The sequence below is a fragment of the Lissotriton helveticus genome, chromosome 2_1, assembly GCF_964261635.1.
Source record: "Lissotriton helveticus chromosome 2_1, aLisHel1.1, whole genome shotgun sequence".
Taxonomy (NCBI): Eukaryota; Metazoa; Chordata; class Amphibia; order Caudata; family Salamandridae; genus Lissotriton; species Lissotriton helveticus.
In genome coordinates, this window is record NC_136059.1 from 2029552373 (window position 1) to 2029572582 (window position 20210).

General features: G+C 47.7%; 1 protein-coding gene across 2 annotated transcripts in view; it reads left to right on the forward strand.

Annotated features, from left to right (window-relative positions):
• The first annotated feature begins 2169 nt into the window (after positions 1-2169).
• FNIP2 (folliculin interacting protein 2) overlaps positions 2170-20210 on the forward strand; it is a 459542-nt gene continuing 441501 nt past the window's right edge. The window contains exon 1 of one of the 2 annotated variants that reach the window (XM_078676999.1): positions 2170-2562. In XM_078676999.1, coding sequence (XP_078533125.1) covers positions 2459-2562 — 104 coding nt within the window. In that variant the 5' untranslated portion in view covers positions 2170-2458. The remainder of the gene's footprint in view (positions 2563-20210) is intronic. The other variant, XM_078677002.1, reaches the window with a different exon arrangement.

A 20210-nucleotide genomic window follows, 5' to 3' on the forward strand; every position in this document is an offset into this window, starting at 1 on the left:
TGTTAACTAAGTTCTTCGTTTACTGACTTCTTGGCAAGATAACGAATTCCTGTCCAGGAAGGAGATCTCGGCTAAGTTCGCTATGCTCCTTTGTCCTATTTCCTGCAAAAGAGCGTCTGATGTCAGAGCGCTTGACATTACTGCTCGGATTTTTACCCCGGAGGGGGTTACATTTAATATTTCCAGGAGAACTAAGTCGAGTACAAGGTCAGTAACTTATCCTGCTTTCCATGATTCTCCAAAATTGTGTGTAGTTAGATGCTTGAAATCCTACGAGGCTATGACATTGGAGGTTCGTCCTCCTGGTGAACGGCAGGTTTTGATTGCCATTAAAAAACCGTTCAAGGCGGTATCCTCTCCGACCATTGCTAGGTGGGTCAAATGGATTATGTCGGAATCCGGCATTGATATCAGGGAATATGGTGCACATTCTACTAGGTAGGTGGCAGGCTGGAAGACATTATGAACGCGGCTGATTGGTCTTCGGAATCCACTTTTAAAAAGTTTTATTTCAAACCAATACACGAAGCCGGAGCGTTGGTGGTAAGTAAGCTTTGAACATGCATAATCCTTGCCTCCGCTTCCTGACATAGAATGAGAAATTTCCTAGTTAACACAAAGGAAAGTTTCAATTCTATTAAGGACGCGGAGGCGAGGATTATCCCCCCCAGGCAATCTTCTTTGCCTTCCACCCTGACAACCTGTCTGGCTTGGACATTCTGATATTTATTTCTACATATCAGGGAAGTACTGTTGGTCTTATGATTCTTTGCTTTCAGTTCTTAGTACAATGATCATTTGCATTATTGTTCTTGTTCTCTTTATGTATGATTTGCATCCTAATCATTTTTCAAATGTACTTCATTCGTATTTGCATTCTTGATTACATGTTTTTTTCTGCCTGATAGTCCTTTGCTCGCTTTTTATTCATGTGTTTGCTGGACCTGGATATTATAGTTTTTTCTGGTCTCATAGGAACTGATCCCAAAGCGGAATAGGAGGCGAATGGTTTAACTTCCTGCAGCAACGAAAGAGGAAGGACTACGAGGGACCATTGCTTATATGCACTGGCTTTATGGACTGTGATGGGCTACTTGGTACCCATGGATACCGGTTGGGTTCATGGGAGATGTAGTTCAAGGAGTGTGTTTTTTTGTTTCACTTTGAACTTGCTGTTTAATAAATGAAGAAAGATTATGCATAATCCTCGCCTCCGCGTCCTTAATAGAATTGAAACTTTCCTTTGTGTTAACTAGGAAATGTCTCATTTTCACATGTCAACTCTGCAAGAGTGTATGATGTACTTAGTTTTTTCATAACATATTTTATTGCGTTTGAGATGATAAAACAATAAAGCAAAGTCCAAAGAACTCACCTGCCCATCAGACCCCTCTCCCACCCCATCCCAAAATGTATACAAATGTCTCAAAGGCACATTGGCCTATTTCCCCCGTTCACTCCCCCCATGCTCGGATTTCATCCTGAAGTATGTGGTGAGCAGGACAAACAGGTTCTAGGAATACACCCCTGTAATCGCCCTCCTCTTCCAAATTTTGGGGTGTTTGTGGGGGCAGCCTCTAGCCTTGTAAACTGCAATCTCCAAATTCATACAGCGATCCACAAAACGTGTCCACACTGTAAGTGACTGGGGCGACTCAGCTTTCCACACTGGCTAGATCACGTTTAGCGAGAGTCAATCCCAAGGAGAGGTGACAGTTTATATCTATTCCCTCCTAGGTCATCTGTGAGATGTTAGTAGGACTACCTTCGGGTCCCTGGGGTCTGCCACGATAGAACCTCATTCAACCATGCCAACACTGACTCCGCGCAAGCATCCGTCCAATGCAGGGCAGCTTCATACCGTGTGGAAGAATGTGCTCATCGCTATGCACACCGGGTAGACAATCGCTTCCATACGCCATAGCCTATTGCGAGTAAAATATACTCTGATTTACTTATTTCTGCTTAATAAACAGCTTTAGGCTCCTGCTAGTAGAGCGCAAGGCTGCAGCTGAGAGCAGTAAGACAAGATTTCCCCGCCCCTCCGCCTTTCACGCAGCAATACAAACCACGTGGCGCGAACAAGAGGTTGATGATGTCACCAACGAGAGGAAACGTTGCAGGGTTCCTTCCTACGCACGTCCGAACCCCCGCCTCCCACTCACAGTCCGCCTCCCATTGAGAGACTTCGGTTGTCTGTGGGCGGGTGGGCCAATGGAGAGCGTCCTGCCATTGTGACGCGTCCGAGGCTGTCTCGGATCCTCCGCTGGGATCTGAGGGAGCCAGGAGTACGCTAAGGGCACGTGACCTCAGCTGCACAGGAGCCCTGGCTGTGCGAAACCCTGTAAGCCATTGACACGTGACCGTGCGCCTGTCGGGGGCGCTGCCTGTGCACCCTGCAGTCATGCTTCATGTGCAGGGGCAGCCTGCACGCCCTGCCATATGAACATTTGCAGACATGGCTCCCACCCTGCTGCAGAAGCTCTTCTGCAAGAGACCCGGAGCTTCAGCGGCAGGGGGAGCTTCGTCCCGGGGGCACATTGGAGAGCCAGCAGTACCCAGGTGAGAATTTGTGGAGCAGATCCTCTTACAAGCGTATTTCAGGGCGGAGAGCGGGTGCGAGGTGGGATGGAAGGCGAGTTCTGGGAGCCTGTATAGCAGCGTGACCGGGGTAAATCATGACATTTTGTGCGTGGGAGGATGCGCATTGGCTCGATTGATTAATGCGTCTTCCCTTCTGTTTTAGTGGAATTAGGTGACATACAAGAAGGTGAAATGTAGAAGCGTCATACCAATGGGATTTACAAACTGGAATTAGATGCTTATGTGACGTCTCTAGATATATAGTGGCTATGGCTACATGGGGTGGGGTGGGGGATGATGGGGGTAGCATGATGCTTACGATTAGGGTACAACATATCAGTGTCAAATTAGAGGAGGAATTCCTGCATACCGAGTTTAAGAAGGGAGCAACTAATTGAGGTGGAGTATATTGGAGTAGTGTGCGGACACATCATGCAGCCCATTCATAGTTGTCCTCTGCCCCACATATCGCCTTACACTTTATCCTAGTACTGCCTTTTTAATCAACAACTCCGGAGAGATGTTGGGATTTATAAGCACATACATACTAACTACACCTATTGCAATCAGCTGTTGGTTAAAAATCCAGGACAGGTGATGGTTTCACATCTTAGTTTATATAAGCATGCAAGGCTGGAGGCTGAAGCCAAGAGGAGTAGTGCATATAGGAATTGGACGGGGGGCACTTATGCACGTGGGTTGGGGGAAGAGAGGTCTTATGCGTGGAATTGGAATTTGATAAGCAAACTGGGAGATTGAGGATACTGACTGGGCTTCATGGTGCCAGGTAAATAGACCTGGGTGGAGTTCTGCTACGTGGAACTTTAGTGCCCAAAAATCTCTGCTGTGCTCCGCGAGCAGTGAAATATGGTAAGTCGGACTGCTCGCACTGATTTTTAGCACTGAAGTTTGTCCCCCACTGTAAATTCACAGCGAGCGGCACTAAGTGTTGCACCAGAGGGCGCTGCCTCTTTCTGCCACTCGAGTAGATATTCAACTCAAGCAGCAGCTTCCTGAATGCGAGCAGCAGATTTCTCAATGCGAGCTGTAGATTTCGCAATGCGAGCTGTTTCAACCTGCCCGCTTTGAGAACATGGTCTGGGACTGCCGACCACCTCCCCCCTTAACACACTGACTTAGTTACCTGATTCAACCAGTCAACACATGGGGTCTTTGGAAGTCAGGGGGTACAGGCCCCCCCCCTGGCCGTATTTATTAAAATATAAAAACAAATCAAAAATTTTAATAAAATAAACATTTCTGACAATTATTAAAAATGCACATTTCAGAACATTAGATTGACATCCGTTTCGACATGGTATGATGGGCTAACCTTAACAAATATCTAGTACAGCGTGTTTCCTAACCGAATCTAACATCCTGAAAATTAAAAATGCATTCTAATAATTAAGTCGTACGGCAAGGTCGCCAACCGGTGTCAGATCCTTTTACAGCTGCGCTTTCACGTTCGAAATGCGCATGCGCAACCCAGGGCATGTTTCACCCACGTGCGCTCCCTGAACTCCATTTAACCATAACAGGAGGGCCCCAGACACTCGCGCACCTTAGTGACGTCATAGTGTTGTGAGGGGTGGCTACCAGCCTGAGGAAAGCGTAGACTCCCTCCCCCGCACCCTTTAAAATACTGGATATCATATCCTGCCCCTGAAGTTCTGAGAGAGACCAATGGCCCCTCCCGACGGGCGGCCCCTTTCGTGAATGGGCCCGCCCCCCCGTAAGGACCTTAAAATGCTGCTCACCGATTAATGACCTTACCGCCAGACACACATAATAAATACGACATTGCTATACTAAGAGGGAAAAAAGGCCTAAGGAGAAAATTGGTTAATACACAGCAAAGCACAAAACATATACATAATATAGATATTCCTGTAAGCGGGGAAAAAAGGCCTAAGGAGAAAATTAGTTAAAATTATCACAGCAACGCACAAAACATTTACATCTGTTCAATCCTCCAGTAAACGGGAAAAAGGCCTACTGGATCGAGCATATTATTCCTATAATCCGACACATTGCTAAACATTATACCTACCATTGGCTGGCCCCAAGGTCTGCTAAAAAAGGGGATGGAGGGCGGGGAAAATTAACAGCCCCACGGTGGGTCGATGAGCGAGCCTGGGAGCGCGGGAACAAAGAGGCCGCTTCCCGCGCTCCCCAGGCTCTTAACCCTTTCGCCGCCGCGGCCCCGCCCCCTCACCCCGGAAGTGCACAACTACTTCCGGGGCGGGGGGCAAGCGAAAGAGAAAAAACTCTGCTCCGCATCACCGAAGTTTTGAGGAACTTTGCGCAGAGCACACAAAACTCTGCCGGCTGAGAGGAATTCTTTCCCCAACCCTAATAGTAAATCACCTGTGTCCCTGCCTCCTACATGAGGGGATGGAGACACGTAAAACTCAAAATACGAACTTAAATTTACCAAGTTACTTTTATTGATGTATTTTAGATATCAACCTGCCAAATGTAATTCTACCTAGCATAGGCAGAGATCACTTCCTATGCTATGTAGTACTATGAACTTCAAGTATATAAATGCAACCCATCTCTGGGGTTTTATTTCTTCTTCCCCCAGTCGTTTTGTGCATATTTGTTTGGGACATGCAGTGTAATATGACATGTCTTTACGTGTGTGTAGAGCAGTCTTATAGATGAGTTTTGCTTTTTCTAATAAAAAATATGTTTGTCTTTTTTATGTATGTGCATCTGTTACGTTTACATTTTACAATGTGATTTGTATGGATATGTACAATGTCTAATGTTATATGACCATTTTAAAAAAATGGATATTTCTTATTTTACATTTCTACTATGTGATAAAAGTGTCATACAAAGTCATATGACTATTTTCTCTTTAAATAATGAATGTAATACTTTTTTGTGTAGGTGTTTGTGCTGGTAGTGGTATTCTCTACCTCTGAGCGGCCATATGTGGTATTTCACCTACCCCAGGGCTTGACTGGATGTAGATTGGAAGCTGTTGATGCTGTAGTACTAATAGAGTAGATGTGGGTGATAACGCTTTTGAATTGCAACAGATTTACCCTTTTCTAGGCATGTTTTTGTATTAGTTTGGCCCTCTCTAGTTTTCTCTTTGCTCCTCCTACTTTGTAGCTGTTATTCCAAATTTTTCACCCAGCCTTCCCACTTATGCATTTACAACTAAACAAAAAATGTGTGCTGAGGTTTGTGCATTTTCAACAAGAGAACTCAGTACATAAAAGATCTGACAGGGATGAGTGTAGATTCATGCTCATACCCATGTGATTTGTGAGAACGAGATGTAGTACAACAGAAGTAATGCTACATATGCTCCTATATGTCTTTGTGTATTACCCAATATGTTGGCTAAAAAGCCATGGGTTTTGTAGCCGCTTCATAAGGAAAACTTGTACAATTATCAAACATTTCAAGGTGATTGGTAATCCCCTGCAGCACCAATTCTCGTATATCGCCATCAGAAAATGTTAACTCGGTTGAAAATATTAAATGCACAGCTGAGGCTAGTGTTGTTCTGTGGAAGGGAGAATGTCTGTCTGATCTAGTCGTCCTGTGGAAATGTACCCCCCTGTGAGAGCACACTGGTGCAGGGTCACTCTCTCGTCCACGGGTCCGAAGACTAACAAAAGAGAGATCGGCACTGGAGTGAAGTAAAACAAACAACGTTTATTTAACACTCATGAGCGGGACTGCGTCCGAACAACACCCTCAAGTGTTGTGGGAGGAAGTACATTGAATACAAAACCATCATCCTTATATACTGTTGTTGCAGTGTAATCACATGGGAAGGAAAACTGGAAGAAACAAGTTTAAGCACAGAAATAGCTATAGGCAAACAAGAGCAGATGGGTAACCAGGTGGTCAGGAGATGAGGAGGGGGAGTAAGAATGTTTATGGCGGCAATAAGAAATCATTTGATAACATCTGAGACCAGGTGCACCGGCAGCTGCAGCCCTCCAGCACGTACACCAGATTGACCATGTCAGAGAGGACAGCTAAGGTTGAGGACTCAGGCTGGGTGAAAAGGCGAACAACAGAGAGCAAAATGAACACGACAGAAACTAAATGGACACGACAGTCAAAATGGCTGCCGCTTATGGTAACATGGAATTTACACTTTTTCACAGTCCCCACTGGAAAAATGTCCACCCCAAACCTTCTATATCACAAAATCTCTTCTATGGTCCTTCCCAAAGGAGAAAGCGTAGTCCAAACTCTGAGGCAGTGTTCCCTCTAAAACACAAGCAACCATTTCAGTCTCATTGGACTTCATTGAGTACTAAGGGAAAGTGAACTCTTGACCACTTGGTATGGAAGTGAAACGCTTGGCGCGGCTGAAGCCGCAGTCCACCCTCATTTGCCTTAAATTTGTTTAATGGCGTGGGGGGTGGTAGTCCTCTAGAAACTGTAGCTGAAGTCCTGGTTTCCTTTCCAGTGCTGAGGAGATTCATGCATGTAGTGTGGGAGGGGAGAATGGAAGCCACTTGGATGCAGTGAAGGGGAGATTTATGCAAGTAGAACATTGATGGAAAGGAGCCTTATGAGAGGAACGTATCTATTGTTATTGCAGCAGGCGCAGTGGCACTGGGACCCTGGGGTGTGCAGGGCCCGCTAATCAATAATTATGATGTCTTTTACGACTCAGTTGTTGTGTAAGGGTAGAACCCTTGGCATTCTTCCTATCCCACGGTCTCAGGCATATGTTTTCTTAAGTTAGTTTTTATGTGGTGGTACATTTGGACCTATGTGACTGTGGAAGTTGATTCCATATGTATATAGGCTGGTGGGGAAGATGCACTTTTTATGTATATTATGGAAAGGTTAGACTTGTGCTCATGGGTTTGTTGAAGATGTATGGGAGGTAAGTAGTTGTATGGCAAGAAGGCCCTGCTTCTTAAATGGGCTTACTTTCAGAAGTATATCCTGTAACCTGAAAATCCGTGGCAAAGTACAGTACTTCCTGTTTGAAGTAACTTCACTTAAGTAGTCAAATCAAAGCTTTATTGCACATTGATCAAACATTCCATGCAAGCTGATTAAAATATAGATTTAAAACAATGGTGTAAAAAATTGGATTATTAGATGAGGTGGGTGACTATCACTCTAAATTGAGTAGATGGTCAAATCATCAAACCACCAACAGAACTTACTCTGTCTGGCAGTTGGAGTGTCAGCCACAGAAACAAATTCTCCTTTGGTGATATACTTAAGGGTCGCCCGTTTGTAAATCAGGCGGGCAGACTTTGTTTGGCATAGAGGGTACTCCGTCATCATTGCAAAACTCAAAATCAGCACCCAAGTCCTTTAGTCCCAATCCGTACAACAGGAGAACACTTATAAAGCCCCTCAGAACCTCAGGAGAGGCACTTTGAGACTCCCAGGGTGTCGGGCAGAGACCAACAGCTGGGTCCAGTTGCCACTGGTCAGTTGGGCAGTTGCAGGAAAGGCCTCTTGTAGCTAGTTGTATCAATATGGCTTGAACAGAAAGTCAGTCTAATGACCCTTTAAGCACACTTCTCTGTCGTGGGTGCAGGAGGGAGAGCTCCAGTTCTTCAGGGCTTCTCTCAGGTCATAGACTGTTCTTCCCCCAGGGTCCAGAAAGTGATCTGAAGTGGGGTCCTGGAGGTGCTGCATTTATGCCTTTCACTAGCTAGTAGGTGGGAATGACTGCAGACCATGCCCTAACCGATGGGGTTAGAGTTCCTGGGGCCAAGTCTACCCACATTGGGCATTTGTAAGATGTCAAATGTCTTTGCCCCACTAGGCTTGAGGGCTGGGTGGGGGTGTTGGGTGTGTACTATGATAATCTTAGTGTCCACTCACATCTAACACTCCTATCCAGTTTGAGGCAGCAACTGTACCCACAATAAACCCGTAGACAGAAGTCTGGTAGGACAAATGCAGGATTCTTCAGCAACCAGACATTAAATACATAAGAATTTGCTTGGCATCCTGTTCTCGAACTTTCCAGTGTTACATGTAGCCCAACAGACCTGTCAAGCAGGATTTGACACTGTGCTGTCAAAATGAGGCCCAAAGCCCCACCCTGCATATTCTCCAGGCCTCATGGTAGTCATCTCTGGCTATTCAGTTGAACCCATCGTTTGTTCCTGTCAGATGCCCCACAAGTCTTACCTTTGCTTGTGACGCAATTCCGCAGAGACAAGGGCACCCGTCCCTGTACCCACCTGACCCTTGTGGAAGGCAATACCCAGCAGGGATGAGATGAACGCAGGGATGGGAGCCAGGGTGTAGGGTTAAAGGATAGCGTGGAGCTGGCGGGGCGTCCCGGTGTCAACTGGAAACCAAAGGAGATAGATCAGAGACTGAGTCAGACCCGAAAAGGAACCACCCCCCCACATACACACACAGACCGTGTCACCCTCTGAGGACTCACCAATGCTTCCGGGAAGGAAGATCCCCAGATGAGAACAGCTCCGGATGTGAATAGCGAAGGTAAGGCGCTCCTGCGCGTTACAGCCAAGTCCAAACAAAAAGAAAGCGCTTCTGCGCGTTTCACCCAAGCTAAAACAAAAATAAAGCGCTCCTGCGCGTGTAGCAGGAAACGGTAAGCAGTCACTCCACCTGTGGTATCCCCGATAAGGAACCCTAGTCTGTAGGCTGAGCTGTTTTCCCTTTGGCGCTCCTGCGCGGTGGGACACCGAAGTACAAACCCCAAAACGTAACTTAGGTCCGCTAAACACCCTCAAGGCGCTCCTGCGCATCAAGGGTTAAAGAAACAAAAAACGGGCACATTCCTGGATCCCCCAGGAGAAGGAATAAGCAAGCGCCTCTGAGTGGCGCAGACGTGAGGCAAAGGGGCGCTCCAGCGCGGCTTGCCTCCTTGATGACAGACGAGTAAAAAGAAGCACTCCTAAGTGCGGCTGACGTGACAGCCGAGCAGCGCTCCAGCGCGGCTCGTCTCCGGACTGGGCAGGCAGGTCTCAGCAAGCGGGATCCCAGCAAGGAATCCGAAGCACCGAGCCGGCGGGAAACGCGATGTTTAAGCGTTTCCCCCGGAAGTGCTTCTGTAGCTCCCAGGCCGCTGCTCGTGACTAGACCGGGAACTCAGCTTCCGGCCTGAAGTTAGTATTCCGGCTTCCGTGTGTGTATGCGGGGATGGCCGGCCGCGGCAACGCCGCGAACCGTGACAGCACCCCACCCAAGAACAGAACCCCCCCCCCCCCCCTCAACACCCCCGGAAATCAGAAAAGAGAGACAGGGCGAGGGCTCAGGGGATGACTCAGATGGAAAGCACGACCCAGAACAGGAGCGTGGCGCACATGGAACAAGGGTTCCCAGGACCGCTCATCAGGACCATACTCCTTCCAGTCCACAAGGTAGGAGAGCTTGCCCCTGGTACGACGGGACCCCAGGATAGCCCTGACCTCATACTCAACATGGCCCTCCACCACCACCGGAGAAGGGGGAGACGGTACGGAGCCACCAGACTGGACTGCACGCAGGAGGGAGACATGGAAGACCGGATGGATTTTCATGTGCGGAGGAAGCGACAGCCTCATGGCCACAGGGTTGACCACCTTCTCGATAACAAAGGGACCCAGAAAACGAGGCAGCAGCTTCTTGGGCCCATGCACGTTCAAGTGCCGAATGGAAAGCCACACCCTATCACCCATGCGATAAGTGGGTTCCTGTTGTCTGTGAGCGTCAGCATGCTCCTTGTAGGTGTCCTTTGCTTTGGCCAACTCGAACCGTGCCTGTTGCCAGATGTCGCGAAGTGTCTCATGATAAGACCGCACAGTGGGCAGTAGGCTATCCAGAGGCTCCTCCCAGGCAGTGGTGCGAGGGTGACGTCCTTGGAGGCAAAAGAAAGGGGACATGCCGATGGCTGAATGCTTGCTGTTATTGTACGCGTACTCCGCCATCCATAGCACTTCGGACCATTCCTTCTCAACCGTAAGCAGCAAACAGCGGAGATACTGCTCCATGGTGTGGTTTGTTCGTTCAGCCTGACCGTCGGTCTGGGGGTGGTACGCTGAGGAGAGGCGTACGTCCATCTCGAGTATCCTGCATACCTCCTTCCAGAAGCGGGACACGAATTGCGATCCCCGATCCGTTATGACCACAGACGGAATGCCATGGAGGCGAACCACCTCCTGTACGAAGATCAAGGCCAGTTCGGCCGCCGTGGGCAATTTCGTCAAGGGTACGAAGTGTGCCATCTTAGAGAGGTGGTCCCAACCAAAACGTACCCCCTTGCGCAACAAGCGCGTGATGGGGGCCACCATCTCGGAGAAGCCGGTGATGAAACGTCGGTAATAGTTGGAAAAACCGAGGAACCTTTGGACCCCTTTCACGGACTCCGGGGTAGGCCAAGACAGGATGGCTTCTACTTTTTTGTTGTCCATTTGGATGCCCGCCGGAGTGATGATGTGCCCCAGGAACTCAACAGATGTGACGTGAAACACACTTTTCCCCAATTTCACGTACAGACGGTGTTTCTCCAACTGTTGCAGGATGGAACGCACATGTTGAACGTACTCTCCGGTGGTCTGAGAGTAGATCAAGATGTCGTCTATGTAGACGATACAAAAGACGTCGATGAAGTCCCTCAACACTTCATCGATGAAGAACTGGAACGCGGCGGGGGCGTTGCAGAGTCCGAAAGGCATGACCTGGTATTCGAACAGGCCGAACTTCGTCCGGAAAGCGGTCTTCCATTCGTCACCCTTCCGGACTCTGACAAGGTGGTAAGCACCCCGTAGGTCCAGTTTCGTGTAGATGGAGGCGTTCTAGACCTGGTCCAAGAGATTGGAGATCAACGGGAGCGGGTACCGGTTTTTTACGGTGATGGTGTTCATCGCGCGAAAGTCAATGCAGGTCCTCAGATCCCCTTCCTTCTTCGACACGAAGAAAAGAGGAGAGGAAACCAGTGATCTGGAGTGACAAATAAACCCGTTGTCCAGGTATTCGTCCAGATACGAGCGAAGGTGGATGTTTTCCTTTTCCGTGAGCGAGTAAATCCTGCTGCATGGCAACGTGGAGCCGGGAATCAGGTCAATGCGGCAGTCGAATGACCGGTGTGGTGGCAGAGTGTTGGCACCCTTCTTGTCGAACACTCCCGCTAGGTCCAGATATTCTTTCGGTATGGTTCCTTGGGAAACCATTCCCATGCCTACTACAGGCAACGAGTGTGCCTGTATAAAACAAGGGCCTGGCAGGTCGTCCTTTGCGTAACAGGTGCTGCAGCAGTGTTCCGACTCAAGGTGGATGGTTCTGGTCACCCAATCGATGCGAGGATTGTGCTTCACCAACCACGGCAAACCCAAGATCACCTTAAATTGAGGGGCGTCGATAACGTCGAGACTAATGAACTCGGTGTGGTTGTTTGAGAAGGACATCGTCATGTTCTCTGTTCGGTGTCTGACAGGGTCGGAAGTTAGGTCCGTTCCATCAACAGCCTTGACGGGTTCTGGTTGGGCCTTCGTCACTGTGTCAATGCCCAAGGTGCGGGAAAACACTGTATCTATGAAGCAGCCTGTCGCCCCGGAATCCAACATGGCGGTCACCACCCAGGTTCTGCCTGCCAGATTCCGTAAGGACACGTCCATGCCGACGTGATGACTACCGTCGTATACCACAGGGATCGCTGATGTACAAGACGAAGAACCCAGAGGACGGATCCCCATGTCTACTGAGTTGTCTCGTTTCCCGTCTTGTCGCCCTTGTTGATGGGCAACGCGTACGGCCTTCTGCCTCGTGGTTTGGAGGGCTTAGCAGGACATTCCCTCACGAAGTGTCCGCTTTTGCCGCAATATAGGCACTGGTTCTGCTTCCTCCTTTTTTCCTTTTCTTGACTGGTCAAGGATCCTCTTATGCCTCCGATCTGCATGGGTTCGGACGTTTCTCCCTGGGGAGTGGAGTCCTCTTTGGCTTTCTCGACGCCCTTGTCCCCAATGGGCAAGAGACGGTTGTCGTTGCCTTTTCCCCTGTCGGTCTTTCTTTCTTGAAGACGGAAGTTCATTTTCACCACCATGTCTATGAAAGGGCCTATAGCTTCGGGCGGATCGGGATACTGCGAGATAAGGTCCTTCAGGTCATCCCGTAAACCCCGATAGAACACAGATACCTTCTTATCCTCTGGCCAGTGGGCCTCTATGACAAGCCTGTTGAACATGGTGATGTAATGGAGCAAGTCCTGGTTGCCTTGTTTGAGGCTGAGCAACTCGTTGTCTGCGGCCTGCACGGAGGTATGGCGAGCGAACTTACGCCGCATGGCTTCCTTAAACGTTGGCAGGTGGTTAAGCATTGGATCGTCGTTCTCTACCAAGGAAATGGACCACTGAGTGGCATCCCCGCCCATGTAAGACAGTACGTAGGCGACCTTGGAAGCATCATCCGGAAAGGCCGCGATCCTAGCCATGAAATGCAGTTGACATTGATGAATGAATATTCCGTACTTAGTGCTATCACCGTAGAAGCGTTCTGGTGGTGCCAACTGCACAGGATGGGGAGTGACAACCTGGATGGCTGTGTCTTGGTTGGTGGCGGCGGAGGGCCCCCCAAAGGTGAACGTTGGTTGTCTCAACAGGCCGTCTTGTCTGACTCTAGGGCTGGGAGTAGTACCCCCAAGGACTGGTGACCCCGGCTGCCATTTGACCCTGTAGGGCCGTTATGTCAGGGCGCAAGGCAAGGTTCTCTGTCTGCATGGCAGCCAGCATGACTGCGATATCTTGCAGAGTGACCTCCGGGTCGCCCATGTCGTCTGGGCGGAATGGTTACCGTGGGCTTCGGATTCTGTCAGATGCCCCACAAGTCTTACCTTTGCTTGTGACGCAATTCCGCAGAGACGACAAGGGCACCCGTCCCTGTACCCACCTGACCCTTGTGGAAGGCAATACCCAGCAGGGATGAGATGAACGCAGGGATGGGAGCCAGGGTGTAGGGTTAAAGGATAGCGTGGAGCTGGCGGGGCGTCCCGGTGTCAACTGGAAACCAAAGGACATAGATCAGAGACTGAGTCAGACCCGAAAAGGAACCACCCCCCACATACACACACAGACCTTGTCACCCTCTGAGGACTCACCAATGCTTCCGGGAAGGAAGATCCCCAGATGAGAACAGCTCCGGATGTGAATAGCGAAGGTAAGGCGCTCCTACGCGTTACAGCAAAGTCCAAACAAAAAGAAAGCGCTTCTGCGCGTTTCACCCAAGCTAAAACAAAAATAAAGCGCTCCTGCGCGTGTAGCAGGAAACGATAAGCAGTCACTCCACCTGTGGTATCCCCGATAAGGAACCCTAGTCTGTAGGCTGAGCTGTTTTCCCTTTGGCGCTCCTGCGGGGTGGGACACCGAAGTACAAACCCCAAAACGTAACTTAGGTCCGCTAAACACCCTCAAGGCGCTCCTGCGCATCAAGGGTTAAAGAAACAAAAAACGGGCACATTCCTGGATCCCCCAGGAGAAGGAATAAGCAAGCGCCTCTGAGTGGCGCAGACGTGAGGCAGAGGGGCGCTCCAGCGCGGGTTGCCTCCTTGATGACAGACTCAGGGGTGTGGAATGTAATAAAATATGTACTTGTCCATGGGACAAGTAGCTTCATAAATCTACATGTCCTGTAACAAAATCCACTTGTCCCTTTGATGCCATGTAGTGCGCCGTAAAATAATGGCTGCAATCTCTTTATAGAAGAGCTCTGATAGTAGCCTCTCTGGTTGTGTCAGGCTAATACTATAAAAGGATTTGTATTTTGGAATTTTTCACCAGCTCTTCTCTAATCTTTTCCCATACTGAGAAAGGTCGGCAATTTACCCCAGACACTGGCAGAAGTAAAGTTTCTTCCAGGGCTGGGAAAAATGTGGTTGGAGAAAAAGAGAACTTGTAAACACTCAACAGATTTCCGCTGGGGCATATTCATATTTGCTCATGCTAAGATGCAATTCACAAATATTTTCTAGGACTACGGTTTCCTGGCCTACTTAAGGAAATTCATGTGAATACATGAAAAACGTAAATCTGCATTAATACAAGGACATACATCATGGGTGCACTTTTGTGACTTTCACATTTGAGCCCCTAATTAAATCTGAGTTAACCAAGACCTTTTGTTTTTATTAAAATGCTATTTCTTCCTATCTGTGAGCTGACTTCATTGTGTGTCACAGCATTCTGCTCTTTTACAAAGTAGTTTTGTCAGTGCCAGGAGTTTCTATGGCAATGTGGCCTTTATGAGACCAAATAATAGCAGTCTAGTATTAACGCCCAGGCATACAGCACCACGCCTACCTGATAATCCCAAGGTAGAGAAAGGAGCATAGTGTAGGCCAAGTGAGTAACCAGAAAATTAAAATACCCCCCATGTTGATCCAAAGTTCCTATGACACCAAGCAAGCGATCTGTTCATCCGTCAGTCCATCTGATCTTCCATATCCAAACCTACCAATCCATCTCCATACCTATCCATTTCAACCATCCATCCATCCTTTTGCTCATCCATAGACCCTCCCTTTAACTCATCTATCCTCCCTCCCTTTCACTCATCCTTCCACCCACCCTTCGACCCATCCATCAATCCAGCCTTCCACTCATCCATCCTTTCGCTCTCTAATCCTTACACCCTGTAACCCATCCACTCATTCACCCTTTCCTTCATTATAACCTCCGTCCTTTGTCCATCCACCAACCCCGTCACTCAACCATCCCGGTCACTCAATCATCCATCCATCTAGCCAGCCACACTTCCACTCACTCATCCTTTCACCCACACATCCATTCATCTTTTCACATTAATTACTAATCTTTGTCTGCCGAGCTGCAGACAGAAGCGACCCATCAAGAGCTCTACTGTAGCTTCTAAAGCGGGGCGTTCAGGAAGCCCCTGTTCAAACCTATCCTGCGATCTCCAAACCTATCGATCTAACTGATCCATCCTGCCTTCCTTTCACTCATCCATCCTTTTGCTCATCCATCCTTTCACCCCACACATCCTCCTTTCACTCCTATTCATTCACCCTTTCACTCACCCCTCCATTCATCCTTTCACTCATCCATCCTCCTTTTCACTCACCTATCCACCTATCCTTTCACTTCCTCTATTTATGCTTTTGCTCGTCCATCCACCCTTTAACCCGTCCATCTTTCGTTTCGATCATATATCCATCCACCCTTTCACTAATCCCTCCATCCACCTTTACACTCAACTGTCCACCCATCCATCAACCCTTACACCCACCCACCCACCCACCCACCCTCTTGCCCATTATTCCACCCTTTCAATAAGCCGTCCATCCTTTCACTCATCAATCCACTTTCAACCTATCCATCCACTCACCCATCCCTTCATTCACCCTTGCACTTATCCTACCATTCTTTCACACATCCATCCACTCATTCGTCCATGCATCTACCCTTTCACTCAACTCATTCATCCATCTATCCATCCAGCCTTTCACTCATTCATCCATGCATCTATCCATTCACCCTTTCACTCATTAATGTATGCATCTATCATCCACTCTTGCACGAATTCATCCATGCATTCTATACATCCACCCTTTCACTTATTAATATATGCATCTATCCATCCACTCATTCATCCATGCACCTATCTATCCACCCTTTCACTTATTCATTAATGTATGCATCTAAACATCCACCCTTTCACTCCACTCATTCATCCAACTATACATCTAGCCTTTCCCTCATTCATCCATGTATCTATCCATTCACCCTTTCACTCATTAATTTATGCATCTATCATCCACTCTTACACGTATTCATCCATGCATTTATACATCCACCCATTCTCTTATTCATACATGCATCTATCCATCCACTCATTCATCCATGTACCTATCCATCCATCCACCCTTTCGCTCATTCATTCATTTATGCATCTAAACATCCACCCTTTCACTCCACTCATTCATCCAACTATACATCCAGCCTTTCACTCATTCATCCATGCATCTATCCATTCACCCTTTCACTCATTCATTTATGCATCATCCACTCTTGCACGTATTCATCCATGCATCTGTACATCCACCCTTTCACTTATTCATACATGCATCTATTCATCCACCCTTTCACTCACTAATTTATGCATCTATCATCCACTCTTGCACGTATTCATCCATGCATCTGTACATCCACCCTTTCACTTATTCATACATGCATCTATCCATCCACTCTTTCACTATTCATCCATGCATCTATTCATCCACCCTTTCACTCACTCTCCCACCCACCCTTTCAAGTCCATTATGGGCCTTTGTCTGCGGACCTGCAGACTGAAGAGGCCCATCAAAAACTCTGCGGCTGGTGTAGTTGCTACAGTGGTGTGTTCGCAATTCCCCTGGTGCAGGCACAAAGTGAGATGAGAGGCCTAGTGCAAGGACAGAAATGGGGGTGGCCTTCGGCCTGCATGAAAGCCAATGGGGAAACTAATGAGCTTAAATGTAAGCCCTCGATGAAGTAAGATATGAGAGGCCAAGGGGAGCGGGTCAGTGATGTCAGAGAGTGCAGCGGAGGGTGGAGTGGTGGGGTTAGCAGGTTCAGGCACCAGGTGTAACATAAGGTGTACAGGAAACACAAAGTGCCAAGGAGGGGGGTGCATGAGAAGGGAAATCAAAGTGAGTTGAAGATGAGCAGGGATATTGGAGCCCTCTGAGGCCCAGGAGTGGAGCAGAGAATACAAGTTAGGGAGGGGTCATACAGTTCAAGTCAGAGCAAGGGGCCAAGAGGCAGAAAAAGCAGACTCTTACATGCCATTGCTGCGAGTGTACTGGAGCTGCAGAATCTGGATGTGTGTCTCATGCTTAAAGAAAATAAAAGGACCAGGGGAGGGCCTAGAGCCACACGACCTTATCAAGCTGGCTCCAACTTTGAGCTCTGCATTATCATTTTGTTGTTCTGCTCTGGGGAAATTAAAGTGCAGGCCCCAGCGTTTGCATTGACCCTTTCACTGCCAATAAACTGCTCAGAGCAACTTATTTACTGGCTGTGACCTACAGGGTTGAACAGCTGTGTATCGTATTACCAAAAATCTGTCTACTTGTCCTATGGACAAAATGCTAATTAAAACCTCTTGCCCTCCTAAGAAATCTAGATGTCTCGGGCGTCGGGAGATAGGAATTCCCCACCCCTGCAGACTAGTAAAAAGAAGCACTCCTAAGTGCGTCTGACGTGACAGCCGAGCAGCGCTCCAGCGCGGCTCGTCTCCGGACTGGGCAGGCAGGTCTCAGCAAGCGGGATCCCAGCAAGGAATCCGAAGCACCGAGCCGGCGGGAAACGCGATGTTTAAGCGTTTCCCCCGGAAGTGCTTCTGTGCTCCCAGGCCGCTGCCCGTGACTAGACCGGGAACTCAGCTTCCGGCCGGAAGTGAGTATTCCGGCTTCCGTGTGTGTATGCGGGGATGGCCGGCCGCGGCAACGCCGCGAACCGTGACAGTTCCTGAGAAGTATTTCACACCTATTAAAGCTGGCAAATGATTATGCTAATTAGCCTTCTGACAGTTCACACAGATAAAGTGTAACTTTCAAAATTTAATTTTCCTTAATATTTACAAAAAATCGGACTTCACCAATTGGATTGTGTTTTTATTACCTAGCAAGAAATAGCTGTTCAATTATTTCTTTTCCAGCTAGTCCCATTCCAGAGATAGAGTGTTAGGATTTTAATCTGTACACTGATTTCTACGTAGGACAGATAGGCCTGCCGCAGTGAAAAATAGCTTTTGGGTGCTAGTCACGTTAAGGATATTTTAACATTACATTTCTACATGTCTTACTTTTAAATACCATGCACCCTGTTTTGTGGGCTTAAAGGCATACATAGGGGTGATTTATTAATATTTAAAAGGGAGGTTTTGACCTTCCGAAAGAGTTTATTTTGACAGGTTGAATTGTAGTTTTTATACTGCTACAGTAAGTCATGACTGCCCTGTTACTTTAATGGATGGCGCAGTAGCGCTACTGCCATCTAACTTCTATGCTCTATTTCGTACCATATACTAGGGGTTTATCGGCAAGTTAAATATACTAATTAGGAGTATGCTAATTCTACCATGTTAAAGGGGGGAACACAGGCCCTTTACTGCTGATTAGCAGGGGTAAAGTACATAGAGTTCTAAATCCAGCCACAGTATAGGGTCAAGCAAAAGGCAACAAAATCTGTGGTGACCACGCAGGAAAACTACAAACAGGAAACTTCTAAATTATTTACATGCATTCAAGTTCTGTTTATTTATTAACAGTAACATGAAAACACCTGCTATTAATTAAAAAATACAAAGCAGCATTCTTCTATATCACTGTTTAGTCCAGAGAGGTTTTGTCATATGCCATTAATAACAGTGCCCTGACAAAAGGTCCGTGCCCTAACCAAAGACTCCTGTTGAAAATACAAGAAACATCACATTGGAAGTATAAAACCCTACTGCCATTCATGGAAAAACTTTAAGATATAGCATGCTAACCGCTTTCAAAGAAAAAGTCCCCCAATGGACATAAAATAAAAACTGGGTGAGTTACATTAGCATTGTCAAAGCCCATTAATGAGAGCACAGTGCTAACAGGGACTACTAGGTTCCAACCGTAGTAATTTGTGCTTGGTGTCCTGGGGTCCATGCTGTGGTAGCCAGATGCAGCGGCTCGACTTCTGCAGTAGAAGCTCGGAGCTTTTGGGTTTGCAGCAGCAGCCTTGATGGGAACATGAAGACTTCAGGGGAACTCCTCTGGCAGCTTCCCATCTTTTGCAAATTGCCACCTCCATGTGCTGAAGGGATGCATGCATTGCACTTGCAACTTAAAGCCGATAAGGATGCATTCTCTGGCGCTGCTGGAGCACAAAGCTCCTACATGGACAGAGGCAGCACCAATTTTTTCAGCTGCAGCAGGCTGCTAATCTCGCTCGATGCTTGCCTTCAGTAAGACCTGATGTGGTTGGCAATAAGAATTGTTTTAGAGAGAACAGGGGCCTTTTCCACTCACAGTTCAGTCAAGTCTTCAATCCCTGATAGTCGCTTGTTCTGGCTATTCCTTCCTTGGACTTCTCCCGCAGAGCCAGGTACATTTCTCTTTCTCTCTTTTTCTCTTTTTTTTTTCTCTCTCTCCATTTCTAAACCGGACCCTCTGCTCCTCCTTCAGACTTCCATTAATGTCCTCTCCCTCTAGATGACTAGCTGTCATGCAGACCCACAGCTCTGGCCACACTGCATTTTTGTGAGTAATTTAGTGGCACTCCTTTCCTTGGTTACAATGTACTTGGAACTGGGAAAAAGTAGAGTGGTTTGGACACCAACTTTTATACACATCTTCTAGACTGGGATAATGGATCCACTGGCATAAGGTTCCAAAACTGGTTTCGGTCAGTTCTCAGTTATATGTAAATTTCATGCTTCTCTCCAGACACAGCCTTTGTGCAGAGTGATGGATCTCACAGCAGATAACAGTTGGACTGGCTCCAAGGAGAAGTATCCAAAACATGGGAATAGTGAAATATGAGTTCTCCGCACCTTCTGTTATCACCATCCTATAACATAGGTGTTGGACCTGGCCCTTTTGGCAGGTTCACCCTGAGACTTTTTGCTTTTTCCTAGCCTGTTTCTGGAACCTGGGTTGGTGATTTTAGGCCTCTGCGCACTTTTTCACT